This window comes from Pimephales promelas, chromosome 20, assembly GCF_988280905.1.
Source record: "Pimephales promelas chromosome 20, fPimPro1.hap1.1, whole genome shotgun sequence".
Taxonomy (NCBI): Eukaryota; Metazoa; Chordata; class Actinopteri; order Cypriniformes; family Leuciscidae; genus Pimephales; species Pimephales promelas.
The window spans coordinates 15710253-15735226 of NC_142788.1; the positions used below are offsets into that span (position 1 = coordinate 15710253).

The following is a 24974-nucleotide window of genomic DNA, read 5'->3' on the forward strand; positions in this document are numbered from 1 at the left end:
GCACATTTTAATTATTTTATTGGGTGTTTTGTCTGTATGACAATACATAAATACAGAGCATTACAGAAATATTATTTGACGCTTAACCTGCAATCACAGAAATAAACAGCATCGACTCAAAATATTTATGCGTCTGCAGATTTCATTAGAATTCAAAATTGTTTTCATGTCAATAGAAAAAGTACTGTCACTGTATCTGCATCAAATAGCAAATGTCTATAGGCAGCACGGTCGACATTACCATATTTCCAGCACACTACTTACCATTAATACATTTTTATGCTAAATTATTTGCAGCCATCTATTGTTGTTAGAGTAGGTCGCAATGTGCTTTTCAGACATTGTCCATCTTTGAGAACAAATTGTTCCAGCTCAATGAGAATACAAAGTGCACATCTTTTAAATGTATTAGCAAGCTAATTGTTTGTTAGAAGAAGAGTGAAACATGATCACAAAATCTTTAAGCACTAATTATGACATGCATCCATTGCTACGCTGCCAAATGTGCCAGATACTCAACTACACAACCTCATCATACACAGAAGAAAGTAAACACATCAAAAACAAACAAAATCCAAATAGCTATATGTTAATAATATACATCAAAGGGGGGGAAAAAACTATTAAATTTAGCACCAATTTAACAGAAATGGCACTATTATCATACATCGTCATTTTATGTTAATCAGCCAGGTCTACTGTAAAGTGTGATTACAAGATATGACAGCACTTTATTAGTTGATCAGTGTGAACACGTCTGATCACTTTATACAAAACCAGTCAAACTCTGGAAAGTGTAAAACACACAGGGAGGCACAAGGATTTTGTTCAAGAATGTGATTCTTTCCATTAATCAAAACCAGGGAGCCTGTGTAAAGTCCATCTGTTCAAAGCTTACAATTCAAAACTGACTGAAAATTAGGTAACATTTTATTTTGATAGTCCAATTTAGACATTCTACTAACTATAAGTATATTTGCATCTGCAAGTCAAGTCATTAGAGTATTACTAGACTGTCTGTATAAAGGGAGAGTTCACCCAAAAATGAAAGTTTTGTCATCGGTTTCTCAACCTCAAGTTCTTCCAAATCTGTATGAGTTTCTCTCTTCTGTTGAACACAAAACCAGACAGTTGACAGCACCCATTGACATAGTATTTTTTTCCCCATATATGCAAGTCAATGGATGCCGACAACTGTCGGGTTACCAACATTCTTTAAAATATCTTCATTTGTGTCCTACACAAGAAAGAATTTCATACAGGTTTGAAACAACTTGAGGGTAAGTAATGACAAAATTTTCATTTTGGGGTGAATCCTCCCTTTAATATCTGCTAACACATTATTGTGATGCTCCCCAACAGACATCCGACTGATTATGAGTAACTATGCAACCCTAATTAATGAGAGTTAGTTGACATATAATAAGTGTATGTCTGAAGTGGACTATCGAAATAAAGTGTTTAAATAATTTAAATAACTTAAATTACTTTCTGTATTTTTAAATGTAAAAAATAGAACTTGTAATTTATTCATTTATTCAATGTAAAAAGTAACAATGCAACAAATATTTCAATGTTTATATTATCTCAAACATAACATCTTCAAGGCAAATTTATGGTTTTCTTGTGGGGGGGTTACGATTCAGGGATAAAGTCACCAATATTGGTATAAAATTTGAACTTGGTCTCAAGCCAACAACAATCACAGTGTGAGAAAAAGTCACAAGAGAAAACGAAGTCTAAAGGCCAATTCACACTGCACGACAGATGGCGACCAACGGCAATAGTTTTGTCGGATCAGCGTGTTACCCTGTCAACGTGCGGTGCGTTGGTCGCCAATTTAACATGTTCAAGATTAAGGACATTGCAAGGTTTTTGGTGATTTGCTTATTCATTACAGGAAGAAGTCTGGACTGAAATAAAACAGTTTAAGAATTAGTTCAGATGTAATGTGACCAAAGCAAAAGGAGAAATGTGGATTTAGATCAAATTAAGCACAGATCTTTATATAATATGCCTAAATCTGTAAGATTCTGAATAAGATAAGATGCTTCTAAAAAAAATGGCTAAAAATACAGTGTGACAAAAAGAGAAACTTATTTAATTAAGTAATGTTAAGACTAAACTTGGTAACACTTATCATAACCCTATTTAGTTTCTTAATATTACTCAGTACTTAAATGTATAATTACAGTGTAACAATATAAAGTGTAACCCTAAACTTTTGACACTTAAAACATTTATAAAGTAATGAAAAATGAACAAAAGGCAGTGAATAGCATTAAATCACTCCAAACTGAGAAGCTCCACATCGAAGATGAGGGTGGCATTTGGGGGAATAATCCCAGGATGGCCTTTATTACCGTAGGCAAAATCAGGTGAACAGGTCAGCTTTGCGCGTTGGCCCACACTCATCTAAATGTCACAAAAATATAGGCATGAATTATCTTGTTTCTTTTTTTCATTGAAATATCAATCCTAGACAGACTGGATTTGGTACTTTATTAAGATATTATTTAAACTTCTTTCAATCAAAAAGTGTTATGATTTTTCTGAGTGAGTAAAACACCATTACACACCTGCACAATACCTTCCTCCCAGCCACGGATCACTTCCTGTTTACCAATCTTGAACTTAAATGGCTTTTCACGGTCACGGGAAGAGTCAAACTTTCGTCCATCTGTCAGAGAGCCTGAAGATTTGAGAGGAAAAGGACAAGGCCATGAAAAACAGGATGTTAGAGCATCAGATAAATGGGCGAATTCTTTATTATTGTTCTGTTCTGTCAGGGGGATTTTCAGATATATATATTGCTATATGACTAATAAGCACAGATTAAGCCCACAGACAAAATATGTGACCGGTTTTCCATTCTTCTTCCAATGTAATAAATAAATAATGAGATGGAAGCCCTAAACTACAAGATGGATATTTGTTTTAAGTGCTTTTTAGTATGCAACATTTTCCCTTCTTTTTATTTACTCATGTAAATTAACTTTTTTTTACTTAAAAAACTCTAAAGTAAAAATAAAATGTTTATGTAGAAAATGCACCACAACTAATTAAAAATAAGAAAAGAAAAATAATAAGAAAAATTAAGTAAGTGAGGGTCATGAAAATGTAATGCAAAGTTATAATGACAGATATGTGGGCTGTTTTGGCACAATGTTGAATATTATATCAAGGTTGCATAGCCTAATTGTCAAATAATCGACTTGACAGACAGAGATTTCTTAGTATGAACAATTAAAAGACAATCACAACATCTCAGGGGTCGACTCACTCCAGACAGTGATAATCCGTCTATCCGACATGATACAACAAAGACTATCTGTTCAGTCTCAGCTGTCATGAGGATCATGTGGCGCGTGAAAACAATACACAACTAATGATGCATATTGGCTTGATTTTCTTCTTCGTTTGTTGCGATTTTTTTACTATATCTTTACGGCATTTCGACTTTTTAGATGTTTATATTTTCTTACTGTAATACATTACCCTTTTTAATAATATATATTTTTTCTTATAATAAACATTTTTACGATAAAGCTACAAATATCAATATAAACACACACGGGCAAACAGGGAAAGATTACAACATCCAAACTGTACACTGACCAAAAGAAAATCTGAAATTCAACTCACCAACATAATGCACCACACATGTCTGTCCTTTTTTGGGAAATGTCCTCCCTGTGATTGCAGCGCGAGGAGAAACAGGGAGCAAGAGAAATGAATTATACAAAGCTGTTAAACGCATGCAGCGTGACGAATAGTATGCTACTTTATATGATAGAGGCTGCACTGGGGTTATGTACCATCGCCGGGGGTTATGGTCTCGATCTCTACTCCCATTTTGTCCCGCTCGTGTGTATGCTTCCGAAGAGCCCTCCCGCACACTGTTTCACTCACAGCTGTTTGCAGAGAGAGAGAGAGAGAGAGAGAGAGAGAGAGAGAGAGAGAGAGAGAGAGAGAGAGAGAGAGAGAGAGAGAGAGAGAGAGAGAGAGAGAGAGAGAGAGAGAGATGCTGTCAGGTCACGTGACTGCACTACAGCATGATGACTGATGTGGCCCGTCCCTTTGCTACGAGTGAAAAATATTTAACTATTGTATTGGAAAACAAATGGTGATATTCAAAAGCAAAAGAAGGAAAGTTAGATAGATAGATAGATAGATAGATAGATAGATAGATAGATAGATAGATAGATAGATAGATAGATAGATAGATAGATAGATAGATAGATAGATAGATAGATAGATAGATAGATAGATAGATAGATAGATAGATAGATAGATAGACAGACAGACACAGACAGACAGACAGATTGATTGTAATGTACCAGTTATGTAACATGTTCTCAACACTCACTTTAAAGTGGTGTACTGTGGGTGACTGTAGAAGCACATGTCCACCTCCCACTTCCCCTCCATGAACAACTTGACAGTCACCCAACACATGTTGATCTTAAAGGGATAGTTCCACTAAAAAATCTGCCACTAATAATTCACATCCATGTCATTCCAAAACGGTTTATTTTACTGGGGAACTTACAGTAGCCTAGAAATCTAGGCGCACCCTAGCGGCAGCAAAAATTATTTTGCAGCAATGTAGGTCTGGCATGCCAGGCTAAACTTACAGTGGAATCATGGATACAATGGAACTAAATAGGCACCAAACTGTACCAAAATTCTTCAGAATATCTTCTTTCGTGTGCGTGTCTGTAGAAGAGAGGAAGTCATAGTGGTTTTTAGTGAGTAAATTATGACAGAATTTTCAATTGTCATTGTCAATGAACTGTTACTTTAAATTTGACATGAAAAGGAAGTTGAGATCGTCTTATTCCCTATTGTGATGTATACACGAGTGAAACAGCTTCTCAGACAAAGAATGTAGGGGACACTTGATTTTGTCCATGGGGAATTGATTAGGTGATTGTGGTTGCTGTGATCTCATGTGAGTGAAAGTTCATTCCGTCTTCATAGAAACATATATCTCCTGGGAAAATGGGAGGAGAAATTATTTTAATTAAACACTACGAGAGCACATGAATGAAAAAATAATAATAATGTACTGCAATATTCCATTAAGAAAAATAACTTTGACAACTTTGATTTCATGGTGTCTTTTAAGGCCAAATAACTAATGGCCACAAGAGGGCGCTGAACAGTTTTCTGCAGAGACATACCCTTGGCCCGCCTTGGAACGTTGCTGCGATACGTCAACGTGTCCGCCATTTTGCGGAGGGCAAGACCGCACTGTAATCAAATGTAAGTAAATGGTGAGCTGCGTTTTTTCTGGATTAAAAAAAACATTTATCAACTGATTTCAGTGGTTTGTATGTGGTGCACAAAAAGTTCCATCTCTAGTTATTTAAAATCTCAATAGTTAGACTTAACAACTACATTGTCGACTGACACAATATAGTATTTTTAAATTTCATGGCTTTTCTCCTCTGAACATTACTATTACTAATTATATCATGACCAAATACAACCAGAAACAAATGTTCAGTCTTGCTTGAGAAAGATCATTCCTCGTGACCTGTTTTCAATTGTGTGGTGATTTGTACAGCCCCAAACAGCACACGAAACAGGCATTTATCTCAATTCCCGTTGTGAGAAGTATGAGAAAGTTGCCCTCCACAATATGGCGGGGTCATTGACATACACTCCAGCGGCCAATAGGATGTCTGTATTTATTATGTCTATGGTTTTCTGCAAGGCATGACGACAAAAATATGACATTGGACATATTTACACAAGGCTGTTTATTTATACACTTTTACATCATTATCATCATTACTATTTCTGATCAAAAATGCTGATTCAAGTACATACATACACGACACACTGTGTGTATCTTTTCATTCACTCACTCAGCTTAATAATAATAGACAGTTATCAGCAAGCCTTTCATTGGTTGAATTCTCTGAAGAGTTTTACACACTTTGCAGCAACATTGACTTCACATCTAGGTGGTCTAGGTTTTAGACAGGACTATCTGTCTGGATAAGGAGCAGAAATTACACACTGCACTTTTAAGTCTAGCCAACTAATGTTTCTCAATCCTGTGGCCAGTTCCAAACTGCTTAGAATAGTCTTACTAGTCTTAGAAGTTCCTCATGCAATTTTTTACTTTAACACTGGTTATATTTTTTTTATAGACATAAAACAGTAAATTGGTCTAATTTGAATCCAAAAAGAAAAACTGGTTACTTCTTGACAAACTCTTACTTTTAAAAAAATCTTGGGTTCTTTTTTCTACCAAATCTTGGGTTGAGCCTTCTGGGTACATTATTGGGGTTATTTTTTTAATAACTGGGCCCCTGGGTCACACATAACAACCCAATTTGAGTAGTTTCAAGTAGGCCTATCCCAGAGTGCATTCTGGATGATTGGGCAGGGCGACATATTTGGGCGCGACAACACGGGTCGCTCCGCCCACTCCCAATTTTAATTGGTTAATATCTTTGGTCTATCTTATCAAGCAGTCGTATTGGTGTAGACGATTCTGAGCATGCGCATCCCTTTATGTATGATTTTGTGAATGATTTGGCCATATTAAAGAAATATTAAATTCTAACTTTAATCAGATCTTATCGATTTAGCATGGTCCTTTTAGTTAAGATGTTTTGGCTAATGTTTTATTTTAGGCTTCTTAAGACACAGAATAGATAAAGTTATTGTTTAAAAACGAACGCCTGGTGACAGCACCTTTAGCCTACTCTAGGGAGATGTTTTACAATAGCGTGTCATTCACTTTAACTTCTTCATATTTCTATTCAGGATCGGTGGATCAGCAGCACAAACTTGAGATTTTACACAAATGATGAAAATTCACTGTAAGAATGTAGCAGCTGATTTTAAATTCTAAAGCACGACCATTTTTGTTGTCATTTTTTAACAAGTGCAAATACAATGTTTAATGGCAAACTCATGTTTAAAACAATTACATTTTACATTTCATTTCTTTTACATTTACATTTAGTCATTTAGCACACGCTTTTATCCAAAGCGACTCCATAGATTTCAACGGAGAAAAGTGAAGTCAATTAGAAGCTCTCACTTCCGGATGGCTGAGCGCACTGCGCAGGCTCAAACTGAGCTTGACGACGTAGATGTGACGTGAGCAACCTGTCTCACAGTTGTACATCTAGTAGCTGAGCCAAGGGGAATCTGAATCATTTGTCGTGTTTCTTTAGAAATAAATAATGGACAAATGGAGTCTTTTGACGCCTCAGATGCAAAGTTATTCGCTGTCAAAGTGATGCCAAAATGAATGGGAGTCAATGGAATGCTAACAGCAGGTGATCGTCTGCTACAAAGGCGGCCCCCAGGGTGGCTCAGTTTCCGCTTGAAGGATTACCCCCTTGAATCAGACTCGTACATGAAGGAATGCGGATGCTCATACCTCAAGAGTCTACGCCCATAAGATTGCTGTATTATAAACCAATAAAATTGGGCAGCGGAGGCATAACGTCCGGTAAAGTCAAAGGGGAAGCCCATAGAGAATCATAAAGTTGATCCTGCTGCTAGCTCATGGGCAGCTCCTACTAACGCTCTCAGTCTCTGCAAGATTCGGAAGGGAATGATTCAGATTCCCCTTGGCTCAGATACTAGAAGACTTAACTGTCAGACAGGTTGCTCACGTAACATCTACATCGTCAAGCTCGGTTTGAGCCTGCACAGTACGCTCAGCCATCAGGAAGTCAGTGCTTTTAATGGCCTTTACTTTTCTCCGTTGAAGTCTATGGGGTCGCTGTGTCCATTTCTTTTATGGTCACCCCACATAAATGTGTCGCCCCTCAAACCAGTAGTTGTGTTGTTTTAAGCCATTGTTTTTTAGAGTGGAATAGTTGACCAGACTTGTTCTTAAGACACAGTCTTATCAGTGACTGTTTATGCAACTGGTCTTAAAGCCATGTAGCAATACACACTTTAAATCTCTCCATTATTCATCTCAAGTGTGTAAGATTTGTAAGATTCCTAAACAGTGTTGGGGTCCCTCCAGAACAGGATTGAGAAATATTCACCATGCACAATACAAAGCCTTTCCACTGAGATGGAAAACAAAACATGTTCATTATTAACAGTTCCACAACCTATATATGATAGTGGAATCCTTGACATACTGAATGATTACTTCATAGGCTCAGTTCTTCTTCTCCTGTCATGCTGGTCTCTGCCCTGAACATGTCAAGAAAACAGGCAGTTAAGGCGTAGTTTAAACAGTTATAACAACCTAATGCAAAACTGGAACACAGAAAGAGAACATCACTGAATATGTTACATAACATAGTAGTGTTGAAATGAATGCAAAGACTAAAATAAAATAAACCTTTTGTAAGTTTGAAAGAAGTTGCTTCCATATAGCAGGAAGATCTGGCAACAAAAATGTCACTAGTTCACAAAGAACATTGTTTATCTGTCATTATTGTATAAGTATGTAGAAATAATTAATGTATCATGCATCAAGCCCTCAACTCAGCCAGTTATTTTTGAAAAATAAACCTCTCAATCTTATACCAACAGAAACACATACCCTGCTTTCCTTAAAGCTTTCTGGATTTTCTGCCGTCGCTTTTCATTGATGGGATAGAAGTAAAACATCACCAAGCTGATGAGCAACAGGCAGATGGGCACAGGAGCGAAGAGTATCTGCAGAGATTTTATCACCCCTGGATTATGTTTACAAGCACCAGGCTTGTATCCTGCGAAGCTGAAGAGTTAAGGATGAATGTTAAAGTATTGTGAAATCAGTCACGGAAGGTTTTTGGGGGTTCAAATAAAAACTTTGTTTAAAAATAACATTTGTTTCCATTGCTGGCAAAGAAAAAACAATCCGATTGAAGGAAGCTCTTACTGTAGTGCCAAAGTTGAGATTCCAACAGACATGCCTCCACCAAATTTGTTGAAGAAAACATAACAGGAGTAGAATAGCGGTTCTAGATCCTGGCAAGATGGGTTCTTGGCTTTGAAGTCATCCACTACATCTGGCAGCATTGACCTAAAATAAACAATAAATCTGGTTTTATAAAATATATATATTCAATAAATATAATTTGACCAAAAATACTGTAAAACTAACAAAAAAAATTATTATTATGAAATAATTTTCAGCTCCAGTTTTCAGTGTCACATGATCCTTTAGAAATTATTCTAATAAGCTGATTTGTTGCTCAAGAAAATTTCTTATTATCAATGTTGAAAACAATGTTGATACATTTTTTATTAATAAAAAGTTCAACCGTAAAGCATTTATTTGGAATAGAAATCTTTTGTAACAATGTAAAAGTCATTACGGTCACTGTTGATGAATTTAATGTGTTCTCCTCGATGAATATAAGTCTTTCTTTTTTTAAATCTTACTTGCAATCTTACTTGTAGCTTGACTATGTGCATTAAAGCATGGGAAAGTATGCTTTCCTATTCATGGGGGCCAAGCATATCATAGAATAATTCCCAGCTGACCACTATCTGGGTTAGCATAATGTCTCAATAATGAAAGGGGAGCTGGTGTGGAGTATGTGTATGTGATCAAGTAAGGTCTTTAACAATGAAGAAGAGATATGTTATAAGGGTTACATTACCAAGGGAGTAAAAAGAGGACTGCCATACTTGTGCCGGCTAAAATGGACATAATAATGAAGACGGGTAAATTACTTTTCACTAGGGATATCACAATTAGAGTTGGGATGTAAATCTGCAGGGGAGAGGAGAAAGAAAGAGGAAATGAAACTGTGGAAAAAATATACACCTTTAATTGTTAAAGCCATTAAAAAACAATTAACAAAAAAGGGTGCTCACTGAAAGGCCGATGCATATAGTGGTCTTCTTGCCTATTTTGACCAATAATGTCTGCCACACTGGGATTGACATTGTGGCTGCTGTCTGTAGAAGAGCAGAAATTGTAATATTCCTAATTATCCCTTCAAATTAACAGCTTAACCTGCCTGAATATTGCATAAATGTGCATGTGTTTAAGATAAAACATTCAAAAACATAATATGATGTGCTTTTGAAATTGTAATCCATATACTATATATAGGTAAAGCAGCCTGACACATTTTTTAGATCATGCAGAAATAGCTATATGCAGTACTTCATATACACTTTTCAAATAATGGATACCTCACCAATAATATGAGAACAAGATGCTGAAAATGTCCTCCCATATTCGCTGCATGAGTACAGAAGAGGGCGAAATTTCCCTGAGCCATCTGTAACAAATATTTTTGCATTTGTTGTCTCTACTGCATGACTAATTTAACAACTATAATGCATAACATGGCATCTTAATAGACAATACATGTTGATTTTGGTATATTAACTACAATCACTTCAAAGATAAATTCATGATTTAAACTAAAAAACATCTGACCTGGAACGCAAGTGAAGCAAAGAGGAAGCCAAATACAAGATGCACATATGGAGTGTGTCCCCATATCATCTTCATACCAGTAAGATAGGAGACATTTATGCGGTCCAGTTTACTCAGAGGGGCTAAAGTAAGATGTAGACACATGCAAATCATTGAATTACTCTAGATGTCACTGCATCTAGTCACTTGTCCCCAAAAATAAATAAATATAGGTATTTGGTACATGGCATTTGAACTCATGTTAATTCATTTGGACTTACCCAACTGCTCCTTTACTCCAAGAAAAAGCACGAGGCAGCACAGAAAGTACAGCATTCCTAAAATCAGTGCACCAGTCATATAGGCTGTTCTCTGTAGAAAAATTACAAGACAAATGGCACTATTCCTTTCAAAACACTTTCATTCTGGATGGACACATTAAATTGAATTCAACTAAATCTTCAAAACCTAAAATATCTTATCTAAAGAGTCTAATTCCTGTTCCTGGAATAAAACAGAAGATACTTTGTTGCTGAATTTAGATATACATTTTGGGGTTTCTAATATGATATTTAAAGCCTATTGCCTATAGGCATGCGTTGCACAGGCACTGCATTCTCTGGCACAACACTGATTTCATCATTCTCTGGTACAACACTTCCCACAACAAGGCTCAAAACAGGAAGCATCTCATCTTCTACACATGACTCAATTATGGATTTAAGAAAAACAGTTCCCTTGATAGTCGGCAGTCAAAATGTATGGCCATTTCACAAGCAACAACTATAAGAACTTCCACTATATCCATTAATATGCTTGACACAATGGTAAAAGGGTATTTTCTGTGCCTCACTGTATTTTGTAGAGCTATGTCATCTGTGTGGTTCCCAGAAGTCTCATCACTGCCATTCGGTGAGCTACAGATTTTAGTTTTTTTGGCATGGTGCACTCCCACTATCTGACCCTGAATGGCAGCTCCCGCCAGGGTGGCGAACACTTCCATGCCCATTCCTGTATCATGACAGAGAGCAAAGGTCTTGACTGTTTTCTCTTTTAAACAGGAAACAGATTTCAGGTAAGGTTATAACCTTTAAATTCAAGTAAATATAAATAAATCCCTATAAATTCCACTGTAACCTGCTTACAAATAATAATAAAGAAGTTCTTTGAATTCCAATTAATTTGAAATTTACTTCCTTATAGAATTTTGAATATTCTTTTGTTTGCTTTCTCAATTCAAATTAAATTCAAATTCATTCTAAATTCAATTCTGAAAGGCACAAAACACTGTGTTTGCACTGAGCAAATTAATTGTAATTGGCCTGTTTCTTTTGAATGCTTCTGAATGTCCAATCTTTGGAAATTTCTAGATTATCTGTCATTTTTTGTCACTGTAGATGACAGATGAAGGCTGTTATAATAATGTTGTCCACTAGAGACAGCCACAGGAAATGAAAAGTTAAGATGCATGGCAATTCTATCAACTTGCCCCACACTTATCTCCTAAAAAAGTGTGATAACACTTTAATTAATGCATTAATAAACAAGCATGTACTAACGTGTAGTTAAGATGGTGCAGGAATGACACATGTCGTAGTTAAGGTACTACAGGTATTAGTACATAATTATTCATGTACTGTTATTGTAAAGTGTTACCAAAAGTGTTATTGGTGCTTGAACCACAAATGATTGTCATTTGAGGCTATATTTTTTCTTACTGTAACCAGTGGCTGAGTCTCGGTCCTTCTCATCCCCCCCCAGGAACATGTTGAGGGAAGAATATGGCACATGGTAGCACTGAGCAAGACAGAAAGAGAAAGAAATGTTTCAACTTGTGAATCATATAACGTATTATATTAGCAAACATAGCTGTTTGTAAACTACGGTAATGAGTACTATATTTAATCACCATAAGTACTTCAGAGGAAAGAGCTGAGGACAATAGTGACACTGTATTTTTGTTTGCAATGTAAAACAAATTCTAAAAAAAGCATTATTATCTCAGTTCAAAAACAAATTTAAATTGGGTCATCCCCCTAAGCAGGAAATGTCCTTAACAGATGAAATGGTTTTAACGCTGAATGTGTAAAACAACTGAAAACTGTGGGCAGATAATAATAGTAATAGTGGGCTTACGCTCATGAAGGTGTCAAACAGACAGCACCATATGAAGTACCAGCTGAAACTGAAGGCAGAGGACATGGTGTCCTGTGGGGTATACCAGAGCATGACATACGATGTGACCCCAAGTGGCATAGTTAAAACAATCCTGTGTAAAGAGGGTGGATTATATAATTATGCACATTAGGCATATAAAATGAACAAATAAATAAATAAAGACACAATCCTCATCAAAATATGTAGTATAAATGTAAACTCTGGTCTGATTTCACACTTAGCTAGATATTAACCAGTACACTCACTCACCAAGGAATAAGTTTACCAATTCTGGTCCGGCCACTCTTGCTGACGGCATATCCAATCAGAGGATCCGTAATGGCATCCCAAGCTCGACCGAGGAAGAGGATGATAGATGCAGAGAAAGCGTCCATCTGTGAAAAACATTTGGCCAGAAGAAAATTGCTTATTTCTCAAAAAAAAAAATGCATTATTGTAAAAAATAATATGTAAATACGTTTGTAATATTAAAACATTTACTTAAAAAACACTGTTTAACCAACTTGTTAAAGTATAACATATTTTAACCTTCACAGGATATTTCATATAAGCCTACTCTGTTTTTTTTTTTACTTCCTGTGCTAATAGTTCAGTAAAAAGTGTTGAGTGTGTGGCATGCAAACATGACATGCAAATTGAGGAACAGTTGAGATGGACCATGATGAAACCTCATACAGTTTACGGTCTGAACCTACAACCTTTAATTTATCAGCCTTGATCCTTTAACCACAACGGGATGTTTTTATTGTCTTATTGTTTGTATTAACTATCATTTTTGGTTAGATTTTAATGGAAAATAATGCTCAGTTAAGTTATACAGACTGGATTATATTTAGTTCAAAAGTAATCAAACAATATCATGTTGCACATTCACACAGTGAAAAAGCCAACAAATCACAATTATTATGTAAACAATTGGCGCATTTAGTATTATTAAACAACTGACATTCATATTAGCATTGTATAGGGTGATTTCCTGTATCACTAAACAAACTAATGGGTGTGGTAGTGTTAAAAAACTAAATGTTTTTTACTTTATGTATCAAGGAAAAACATTTATATGTACATTTATATATGAAGAGTTCAGATGCAAAAGCCTCTAAGTGCCATTTGAAATTTTCTTCTAAAATGATCATTTTTATCAAGCTTGTTTGTCATTTAAGTGAAATTACTGAACTTAAATATACAAGCTTGATAAAAATGGTCATTTTAGAAGAAAATTTCAAATGGCATTTAGAGGCTTTTGCATCTGAACTCTTCATATGTAACATTGCTGTAAAAGTGAATTTGAATAGAGTACATCTATTTGTATGGTGTTCACCACTGACAGCTGCTGAAAAAATCACATCTTGTATTCTTTAACACTCACCTTCACAACATCCAGTAAAAAGATCTGCATGAAAAAGCCCTTGGCGGTTGCAGTCATTTGATAAGGCATTCCTCCAATGGCATAGCACAGTTTCCTGGACAAAGGGATGCCTGGAGTTATCTGCACGAGATTAACATGTACGCATTAATGTCACATGTGAACGCTCTATTAGTGAATGATATGAATTACTTATTCTCATGTCGTTCTAAACCCGTAAGACTTTCGTTCATCTATGAAACAGAAGATTGTAGATCTTTTTGATAAAATCTGAGAGCTTTCTTTCCCTTCATAGACAGCTGCGCAACTACCAATTTGACACTTCAAATAGTTCATAAAGAGATCTTAAAACTAATCCATATGAATAGAGCAAGGGCGGGGCCTTGAGCCATAGGAATGGAGTGAGGCTGGTGGCACAATTGCTATCACTGTGTGAATTCCCTGGTGCTATCGAGCTGAGCCGACTCTACTGCCATAGACTCTAGAGCAGGGAATGGGAGACTCCAACCAGAGAAGCCATCGGAGTCCACCAGGTGGTGGAGGAGTCAGTGGGCCGTCCACTGAGGGCTATTCACTGCAAGGCATCACGCAGGAGTTGACCCAGCTAGTGGAGGATCATTTTTTTCTTTCTCCCCTCAGTCTCTCCTCATCCTTCTGTCTCCTTTTGTCTCGCCTTGTCTGTCCTTATCCCCAGGTGCCGCAGTCACCGTGACTGGTCCCCCGGAAGGGGAGCAGAGCACAGTCTCGTAGGTACCCCCCGGCCTGCGAGGGTCGATGGGGGTATGTCGTAAGCAAGGTCCGAGAACCATGGGAACGGGGCAAGGCCGGTGGCGTGATTGATAATGAGCGTCACCTGTGCACCACACCGCTTTTGAGTGGCTTCGGATTTAGAAAAGGAGTGACAACAGTGAAGAATGAAAGAGTCCATCGCTGGACTATTTACTTTGTGTTTTTTAACAATGTTTTTATGCAGCAGTCTTCCGTGAGGGGCTGCCGCTCTACTTTCGTTTTGTGTTTTTTGTATTTTTATTTTAAAGTGTGTTGAACGTTTGCCGTTTCACACCTTCTTCTTCCCTGAACACTTACCTTGCTACAGAGCGGTGCAATTTTCTTAAGAGACTCAATTGCTTTATATAATGAACAGATTTAATTTAGGCTTTTATTAATATTTAAACGTTGATCAGCAAACATAAACATGCCAGAACAAACCTCATTGGTTCTTGAGGAAGCTTGAACGTGCTGCGCAACACACGAGAATTAACCCCATTGGTTCTTGCAGAAGCTCAAGCGTGCTGCGTAGTGATGTATGTCTCGAGACCACTTTTACGTGGTCTCGGTTTTGGCCTTGGTGGTCTTTGGTCTTGGTCTTGTCTTGGTCTCGGTCCTCTCGGTCTTGTCTAGGTCTCGCTGTCTCAGACCGACATAGTGGTCGGGGGATTTAGCAATACAATACTACACTATCCACAATGATATCCGCAACAGATTGAAGTGCGCGTCCGAGTGAAGACAGTGCAGTGTGCGCGAGAACCGATCACAGCGGCAATGAGCACTTTGACGACTTGATTTAAAAAACACATATCATGAACAGTTTTTGATGTATTAATATTTAGTAAAACATATATCAGTTGATGATGGTTTTTAAAAAAATATATAATTATGTACTTACAAGTTTGAAATCGGCACCGGCAGAGATAGCCAGGCAATGCAAAACAAAATCTTATTAAGATATTGCTTAGCTTCAACAACACTAGTCTGTTTTTTTCCCCTCTGTGTTGACTTGGTCTCAGTCATGGTCTCGACTTGGTCTCGGTCTTGTTCTTGGTCTTGTCTTGGTCTCGATACACTCTGGTCTTGATAGTGTCTTGGTCTCGGTTTAAGTGGTCATAGTTTCTTCGATGTAACAATAGCATGCCTATTCTCTCTTGTTAGTTTACGTTTGTCTCCCATGGTTGCCACTGAATGTTATAAAACATGCAAATATAAACATAACCTAGGGTAAAACACACCTTGACAAAATATAAATGCTTGACCGGAAGGGTTTGGCTGAGTCAACTGGGAGATCAATACTCGCTGGACGAAGGAGGAGGAGACGAAGATGCTCGACCTGGGGAACCTCTCGTTGTGTCCTCTGGGAGATCAATACTCGCTATACGGAGTAAGAGAAGGCATTGATGCTCGACCGGGAAGTCTCTCGCTGTGTCTCCTGGAACATCAATGTTCGCTCGACAGAAAAAGAGAAGACATAGACGCTCAACCGGAAAGGCTCTCGTTGTGCCCGCTGGGAGATCAATACTTGCTGGACGGAGAAAGAGAAGACATAGATACTCGACCGGGAAGTCTCTCGCTGTGTCTGCTGGGACATCAATGCTTGCTGGACAGAGAAATAGAAGACATGGATGTTCGGCTGGGAAGGCTCTTGCTTTTTATTTATTTTTTATATTTTTATCCAATGAGGGTTTGCTAGGCTTTTCTGATATGGAATCGGTTGGTTCTTCTGATGTAGCTTTGAGGACCATCTTTCAAGGGCTTGGCTCTGCTGCTGGGAGAGGCCTTTTTGGGCTGCTAAGGTTGCTGCCCAGATGCGGAAGGAATGGCTGGAAACATTCTCTGCTGGGATGCCTAATAGAACAAATTTGAGGTGCTTTTGGAACCAAAAGCGTGTCACAGGTTTAATTCGAGTCGTCTATGGCTAGGAGTTCGAGATGGGATTTAGCATGAGAGTTTGCTGTCCATAGATGCTCTGAAGCTGAAATTAGCCTTGTGTGGATTTTGGTTGATAGTTGCCGGTCTTGGCTCCCCAGTAAGGGTACTGGTTCCACTGAGAAACCCTAACAGCGCATTTTGCTGAGAAGAGTTTGTGATAGGTGTAAAAGTGCCCGCCCCCATAGGACAATGTAAGCTCAGCTATAAGCGCTAAGTAGTCCTTGATTCACGCCTCCTATGAGGGAAAGCTAAGCAAATGACTTCTGTAAAATGGCTGAAAGCGATTGAAAACTCAGAAAAAGAAAGTAAACGTGATGAATGTGTGTGTTTTTTTTTTGTGACTGATCCACCATCTAACTGGCAGTTAGAATCGGACATGAGATGTAGAGAAAGTAAATGTTAAAGGTCTACCACTCGGGGAGGCTCCAGAGCGACAGCGTTTGATGGAACTGGTATCGGGGTAGCTGTAAAAAGAGAATAATGTGATTTAGCATTTAAGAGAGAGCTGTAAGGGAGAGAAGCCAGGGCTGCGACTATTGGCGGAGGCAGCCTCATGCTTAGGTCGGCCTGTGGGGCTTGAGGAGGGAAATTGAGAGAAGCATAAGGGGGAAAGGGGGAAATGAATGAGATGTGTGAGCCTGTGAGGGAAGGTGTTAGCGGTAGTTGCAAGAAGATGATGGAATGTCCACAAGTGGTGGCAGCCTAAGGCTAGTGTCTGCAATGGGAGCTGGCAAACCAGATCTTGAACGAGTCCGGTGAGGTGAAATGCCAACCGAAAGGCGGAACCAACCAAAAGGTTCCTCTTGAACCTTGTTAATAAAACATCAATTCAATTCAGCTGGACAGCACAGTCAACTGTGACTTATGCCACGTTCCAGGCAACCTGTAACCTGTATTTTTCCAACCCTATACCCGTGAAAGTGCACTGGAACGGCAGGCAAACCCGTGACTTCCCACCCGTGAACTCGTACTAGATCCATGTACTCCCAGTTAAAAGCTCTGACGTCACATAGCCCGCAAAACCATACAAAACAACAATGGCAGTCCTTACGGATGCAGTGTTTCTGCAGGTGGTACAAGGTGAGAATACACTTTAGGACAATAGCGTAGCAGTCAAATTAATAATAATAATGATAATAATACACACGCGATTATGTATTACAATGTTATGTGTCTGAAACAATAAGCATGTTGTGAAAGTGTATTGCCGCATGGAAATGTTAAGGTGATAAAACCTGAACTTGGCAGCATTGATAATGCTTATGCGCTCAAGTAGTTTGCCATGACTGGCCTGGAACACAACAAAGTCGTGAGTTGAGATTTAAGTGCTCAAAAAACTGCCTGGAACGCAGCATGAGACACTTCACTTTTTTAGCATTATATCTGTAAACAGGTACATGCAGTCATTTACAAACAAATTGTAGACCATCATTGGAAACGTTTAAGAGTTATGCTTTTCATGTTATTTAATTTCAAATAGCTGATCAAAAATGTTTTGTTGTGCTGTAGTATAACATATTACTTATTTTCAATACAATATTTGCAAAATACTGTAATATATGAAAACCATGGGGTGTCCAAAAACGTTTGACTGGTAGTGTATGTAAATAAAAACTTAATTTAATCTGATCATAAAGCGATTGTGTCTCTTCATAAAAAAGGGACTAAACTCAATACAGATTAGTTTTAAAATCTCTTTATGAAATTTTTGAAGCGTTAAAAAGTTAATGTGTCAGTTACATAGCTGGAAGGAAAGAAATCTCTCATATTTGATCATTTGTGTTTAGAAGATGAACTGGGTTTATGGGTTTGAGAATACATGAGGGCATGAGTAATTATGACAGAAGTTGAATTTTTGGTTGAACAAACTCTTTAACAGGAAAAAATGATATGAAACACTTTAATATAGGCACAGAACAAGCAAGAAAATATAAATAGGCTAACGTAGCCTACAATATTTGGTAACACTTTATTTTACAGTGTCCGTAAACCACACCCTAATCATACCCTAACCCTAAGTAGGCAACATGTAGTTAATTATTATTACTCAGTACTTAAATATATAATTTTTCACTGTAACACGACGGACACCTTGAAATAAAGTGTAACCGACTTTTTTTAAGTCACTAGAAAAATTAGCAAAGACTCACATGCCGACTGTTTTTAGATTTGTTCCAACATATTTTAGTTTCCATTGCCGAAGCCATGCAAGTTATTTACAAAGCCTACGTATAAATTCTCTCTAAAACTTATATGTCATACCTGCAGATTGTCATCATTTTCTGTCGGGCAGTTTATGCTGTCATCTATTCGATTGTTCCGTATATTCCCATTATTGTTGGCCATCCTTCCGTTATCGTGAAAGAGAGTTGTAGAATACTTTTAGATTTTCTAGTGCTTTATACTTGACGCAAAGTAGGCGAGGTTCAAGTTCCTCTATACGAAAGCAGTTGAGGATGTCAATTGGAAAGAAAGTTTCTCAAAGGCTACGTAACGACATTTTTGTAACGCCAATGTTTAATTGCATTGCTGTCGGATGAATTGTTTCTAAAGGTGGAACTGTGTTCTCAGGACAAGCACATGTCGACTCCGCGGGATTGGGGTTGTGTTCACTGCTGAGGGAGGGTGCTGCAGCAACTAGGGGTGCTGACTGCTAAGGGTGCTGCAGCACCCCCTGACGACAGCTGCTTCACTACATTGGATATGACATTAAATAACTTTTTGTATTTCAACATGTTTTTTAAGAACACCTTCTACCAGTATAAAATTAGCCTACTCAAAAATATTATTTAATTTTTATATGTTATCGAATATGGTTTTATGACCAAATTAATGTATCATTAGGCAAAATAAGGCGATCTTTCTATGATTGCACCCAAAAGATCTGCCATCTTTTGGGTGCAATCATTTTGCATTGGTTTTAATTTCTTGTCCTCGAACAGAGCCCTAATCTGTTTTTTTTTTTTTCATTTACATTTGCTGCATTGATTTAAAAAAAAAAATCATGTGTTTTTATTTTATACAGAAATAAATTATTTATAATTCATCTGAGAATGAAGTTAGTGTTAGTTCAAATTTTAAGAAAAAATATATGATCTGAAATATTTGTTATAATTTTAAATTTACATCAATCATGAATTCACATTAATTTTAAATTCATTCAGGTTCAATTATCTTAATTTAATTTAAATCAAACAATACATTTAATATATATGGGTTGTATGCATATTTTGTAATAAAAAAAAAAAAGATATATATCCAAAAAGACATGGCCTTAAATTTTAAACAACAACTCTTATCACTGGAACAAACACAGTCACACACACAAGTCAAGTCACTTACATTTTAGATGCAATATTGACAGACCTAATAAAGAAAAAAGAGATTTGCTACTAATTGAATGAAGATGATAAGTTTTAATTGAATCAGCTTCAGAGTCAACATCAGCATCTGTCTTGTCTGTATCTTTATAAATTACACCTGTCGTCCATCACCATCTTCAGTGCCTTCCAGTGACCCTCACCAGCCTTAGTGTCTTCAGGTAATCTTTACCGGCCCCAGTGCTGTGCAGTGACCACACCCAATGTCAATCAATCAATCAATCAATCAATCAATCAATCAATCAATCAATCAATCAATCAATCAATCAATCAATCAATCAAAATTTATTTGTAGAGCTCCTTACAACAGCCAAAAGGTGCACAAGGCACTTTCAAAAAACATCAAAGGACAACAATATATTAAAAGTGTACATTAGAAGCAATAGAATAGAGACGGAAGCTACATGTTAAAAGCTTGTCTAAATAAGTGTGTTTTCAACTGCGTTTTAAAAGTACTCAGCGACGTAATACTTCGTAGTTGAGGTTGAAGTGCGTTCCACAGCCTTGGGCCTTGGATGGCAAAAGACTGACCTCCAAACTTCTTATATTTAAACTTGTGAGTCACCAAAGAGGTGTATTCAGAGGAGCGTAGGGTTCTGACAGGTTGATAGACTGTTAATAGTTCTGCGAGGTCTGCCGGGGCCACAGCATTGATGGCCTTGAACACGAACAGCAGAATCTTATACTCCACCCTTAACCGCACCGGAAGCCAGTGGAGTAAACTGGGGACTGTGGTGATATGAGAGCGTTTGGAGCCATTACGAAGGAGACGTGCTGCTGAATTTTGTACCAGTTGAAGCCTATTGAGGAGTGATTGATTAAGTCCAATGTCAAAGGCATTGCAAAAGTCTATCCTCGAGCTGATGAAGGCATGGAAGGTCAGCTCTTGACAGAAATGGTTTGACCTTACTCAAGAGCCTCAACTGGTAAAAGCTTGCCTACACGACTGCACTGATCTGTACATCGTACTGCACACTCTTATCTAACACCCAAGTTACGCACAATGGGAGGATACTGAGGTGTTAGAGGATCAAAACTGAGAGACCCATTGGGTGAGTCAGCATTCAAATGAAGGAAATTCTGGGAAAGCCACTGTTTGATGTCCAGAAGACAGTTATGGAGAGGAACCAGCGCAGAATCACAGGAAGGTAAATCTGGAGGTCGTCGGCATAAAAATGGAAATTAACGTTGTGATTGAAGATGAGTTGACCAAGTGACCACAAGGACAAAGAAAACAGAATCGGACCAAGAATGGATCCTTGAGGCACACTTGAGGACAGAGGAGCAGGTGAGGAGGAAAAGTCATTTAGCATTACTGAAAAAGTTCTATTGGTGAGATATGAAGTGAACCAATAAGGACTGCGCCCTGCAGACTGACAACATGTTGAAGACGGGAGGTGAGAATGGCATGATCCAGGGTGTCAAATGCAGCGGTCAGGTCCAGTAACACCAAAACCACAGAGCTTTTACAATCCAGGGCCCCCAGAATGTCATTATTGGCCCTCAGCAGTGCCAATTCTAACAATGGCGTGTTTGAGAGCATCAGGCACAGTACCCAAACTTAGACCGGTGTTTATGAATGGGACAAGGAAGGGACCAATGATGTCACTAGCCTCATTCATAATCTTAGCAGGAACGGCATCTAGAGTGCAGGTGGTAGACTTCAACTCTTTGACAGCTTTTATAAGGTCCGCAAGAGAAACAGCCTCAAAGTTCGGTGTGGACAAGGCAACAGCAGGAGCTTGTGTGATTGTTTGCCTGACGGTCAAAACCTTGTCCAAAAAGTATTCTTTGAATACATTGCATGTATTCTCAGATACATCATTCAAAGCAGCAGACTCTGGATTTATAACAGAATTAATGGTGGTGAACAGGATTCCAGGACGGTGGCTGTTATTATTGATGAGATTAGAAAGGTACTGTCCTTTAGCTTCCTTCACTGCTTTCTGATAGGTGGCAAGACTGTCTCTAAACATTTTCAGTGACACCTGCAGCCTATCCTTCTTCCATTAACATTCAGCCTGTCTACACTGACGCCTGGCAACCCAAGTTGAGTCATTGAGCCAGGGGTCCATAGGACCTTTGGTCGTCTTCAGTTTGTAGGGCGCAACAGTCCGTGATCTGGGAGCTGATGGTATGGAAGGAGGAGAGGAAAAGGTCAGGACACAGAGGCAATGCCAATGCCAATCCAGCACCACTTTTCAGTGTAAACGATTTAATTTGATCAGCCCTATAGGACAAAAGCCTTATACTGTTTTATTGTAAATAATTTAATTAATTGATCAAATTTACAAATTAAAAATGAAAAAAAAAAGCCCTCGCTGGTGTCGCCCATCGATTAACCGGTGGGAAAATATCTTCACACCCACATAACTAAAATATCTATATTTAAATACAATAGCCAAAGGTTTCCTGATAAAGTTTTATGTACGGGATTTGGTACTATGTTGATATCATTTTGGACACAAGAGGACAGTAGCCTATATGTATGATTTTTTTTTTTTTACCAAATAGCACTAAATAGCCTGTTTTAAACTTTTTCATACTGCTTGAATTGAAAAAAAAAAAAGAATAAAATGAATTTAGTTCTTAAATTAGTATAATTATACAAATAAATGGTGTATAATTACATTTTTAGAAGAAATGAGACGTTTTCTGATTCTATTTTTGACAAAATCCCTCGCCATAGCAAACCGTTTGAGATATTCAATATCTGTTAACAATTTAGCATCTTTAATGTATTCTCACCATGTTAAAAATGTTTGGTGGGAATAAAATAAACTACTTAAGAGGAGTGAGTAAAAATTTGAGGCTGGTTTTGAAACATGCACATTCAGACCAAAATAACCGACTTCCATTTGGGCTGGCTTAAAGTTGTTTGGCCCGATGAGATCTATATATGTACCGAGTTTCATATTATTACATGCAAGTGTGTTTGATTTATGGACCAAATTTTCAGACCAAGTTTATGGACCAAGTTAATTTAATTAATAAACTAATTATATAAAACTATTGTCAAAGCAATACAATTAAACTGGTTGTATCCCTTTACTTTATTAAAAAAAAAAACTTATTTTCATTTTAATGCAGGGCAACTTTTTTTGTTACTGTAGGTAAAACTAATACCCCATTTTTGACTAAAGGTGGCACTACTTAGCCCCTCACCACGCCCATTTCTGAAACTTTGCACATCTACAAGCTAATAAACGAGATGTCTGTTGAGGTTTATGCAATTTCAAGCATGCTAAGAGACTCAAAAGCATCAAAAAGGAATATTAAACTTTGATGCGTTGCCATGGCAACATTATCTTAGATATTAAATAATCCTTTCGAATTCCATTGCATTTTTTCCTAAATAGCCCTTAATAGACGATTTTCTGTTGGGCTGGGGTAAAAAGTAAAAGAGTATGAATATATGAACTGATGAGATCTATATGTGAACCGAGTTTCAAATTATTACATGCAAACGTGTTTGTTTTATGAACCAAGTTTTCGGACCCCTGCCACTCCTGGGTACAAGCTTCAGAGTTTTCAAGCACATTAAGGGCCCCAAAAGTGCCAGAATAGTCGTTAATTTTTTAATCCTAAGGAAAACAATAGGGGGTTCAGAAAAGTCAGGGTGACAGGTTTATCTTTCATAATTTATAAATTCAAAGAGTGAGTCTGAGAAACCACAAAATCAAATGATCATATCAAATGTATGATAACTTTTTAAAAATGTTAATGAAACTGTATGTGCATTTGTTTGATTTTTTGTTTTGTGTTTGTTTGTTTTGTTTGTTTTTTTCATTTGTTGGTACTAGTAGTGGTCTCAATACATGGCTCTGGTAGTGGTAAGAAGTGAAAGTGAAAGCCAATAGAACGTTCCATTGCAACACCAGCGCCCAGCAGCAGCCCTACGCTTCCGCCATTTCGGGGTGAAAGCGACTCGGCAGTCATATAATATACATTTAGTCCAGTGCAGAGATCATTTTTAGGTTGAAATAATTAGGCTAGGTGATTATTTAACTCACAACAGTTAACTTTATTTAAAAAGAAGTTGCTACTTAACCCCACATAACTTGAGACAGGGAAGTTCAAGGATTTAATTATATTACTCTCCACATTAAGTGTGATAGGTAAGAATAAAGTGATATCAGTTCGTAAAGTTATAATAACATTAGACCGTTTCCCGGGAGGTACACATAACGTTACTTACAAAACAAGTTATCAATGAAATAAATTAATTCAGCAAATAAATGTTGTACTAAAATGTAAATGTTTGACAATATATAACAGCAATAGAATAGCTTTACAGTAAACAGTTTTTTTTTTTTTTTTTGCAGTAGGCTACTAGCCTAATGACCGTTAAAGCAAGACTATGTAAACAAACAAAAAACACAGCAATGTCCAAAGTGGCAATTAGTTATAGGATAACGGACAGTGCATCAATGATCATCATGTTTGTAGCATGATTCAGGGGATTAAAACGTCCGAAATATATTTCAGGCCTAGTGGAGTTGGTAACTAATAATAGTAGTAAAAGTGTAAAGTTGCATACAATGGAAATACTCACTAATGTAAGAAAAAACTACCTCAAAAAACTGTTATCTGTGCTGTTGTCCAGTAACTCCAGTTGGAATTTTCACCCCGATATGGCGGCCGCGCTACCGAAGCGCCATCTAGTGGCTGTTACCAAAAAAGCATCAGAGTTTCGCCTCTTGTAATCTATACTCTTTGGTGGTAACCCGCATTACGTTTCCTGTGAGTAGTAGGAGGAGCCAACGCACTTACGGTAACAGTACTTTTAGATTTGTTGATAGTGAAACGTCGTCGACACGTGATCCCAAGGAATACATTAGGATTCCGACCAGAATCCTGGATATAGGATCTAAGCTGGAAATAAGTAGGCTACAACGGATCAGCGCTGACAGCGTCAGCCGGTAGTGAGTGATCAAGACGCTCCGCTGCCAAATATTCCAGTTTCGCTGATGTGCAGTTAGCTATT

At 37.5% G+C, this 24974-nt stretch overlaps 2 protein-coding genes across 4 annotated transcripts; both read right to left on the minus strand.

Annotated features, from left to right (window-relative positions):
* Position 1: 1 nt before the first annotated feature.
* Positions 2–3914, minus strand: fkbp1ab (FKBP prolyl isomerase 1Ab). The gene is made up of 4 exons (XM_039652880.2): positions 3819–3914; positions 3646–3693; positions 2580–2692; positions 2–2415 (listed from the first exon to the last, which is right to left on the minus strand). The coding sequence occupies exons 1-4, from the start codon at positions 3853–3855 to the stop codon at positions 2287–2289; spliced, it is 327 nt and encodes a 108-aa protein (XP_039508814.1). The 5' UTR covers positions 3856–3914; the 3' UTR covers positions 2–2286.
* Positions 3915–5753: 1839 nt separating this feature from the next.
* Positions 5754–24874, minus strand: LOC120463580 (sodium-dependent lysophosphatidylcholine symporter 1). Of its 3 annotated transcripts, XM_089124572.1 has the most exons (15): positions 18870–19238; positions 17019–17071; positions 13908–14027; positions 12788–12912; positions 12497–12629; positions 12079–12157; positions 11214–11371; positions 10642–10732; positions 10382–10503; positions 10137–10220; positions 9808–9891; positions 9591–9703; positions 8864–9007; positions 8543–8719; positions 5754–8187 (listed from the first exon to the last, which is right to left on the minus strand). In XM_089124572.1, exons 3-15 carry the CDS (start codon positions 13974–13976, stop codon positions 8145–8147), a joined length of 1422 nt encoding a protein of 473 aa, XP_088980698.1. In that variant the 5' UTR covers positions 13977–14027; positions 17019–17071; positions 18870–19238; the 3' UTR covers positions 5754–8144. The 3 variants fall into 3 exon arrangements, with proteins under 3 accessions (XP_088980698.1, XP_088980699.1, XP_039508741.2); XM_089124573.1 differs by lacking the exons at positions 17019–17071; positions 18870–19238 and adding an exon at positions 24761–24874; XM_039652807.2 differs by lacking the exon at positions 17019–17071 and having other exon boundaries at positions 18870–19237.
* Between the last annotated feature and the right edge of the window lie 100 nt (positions 24875–24974).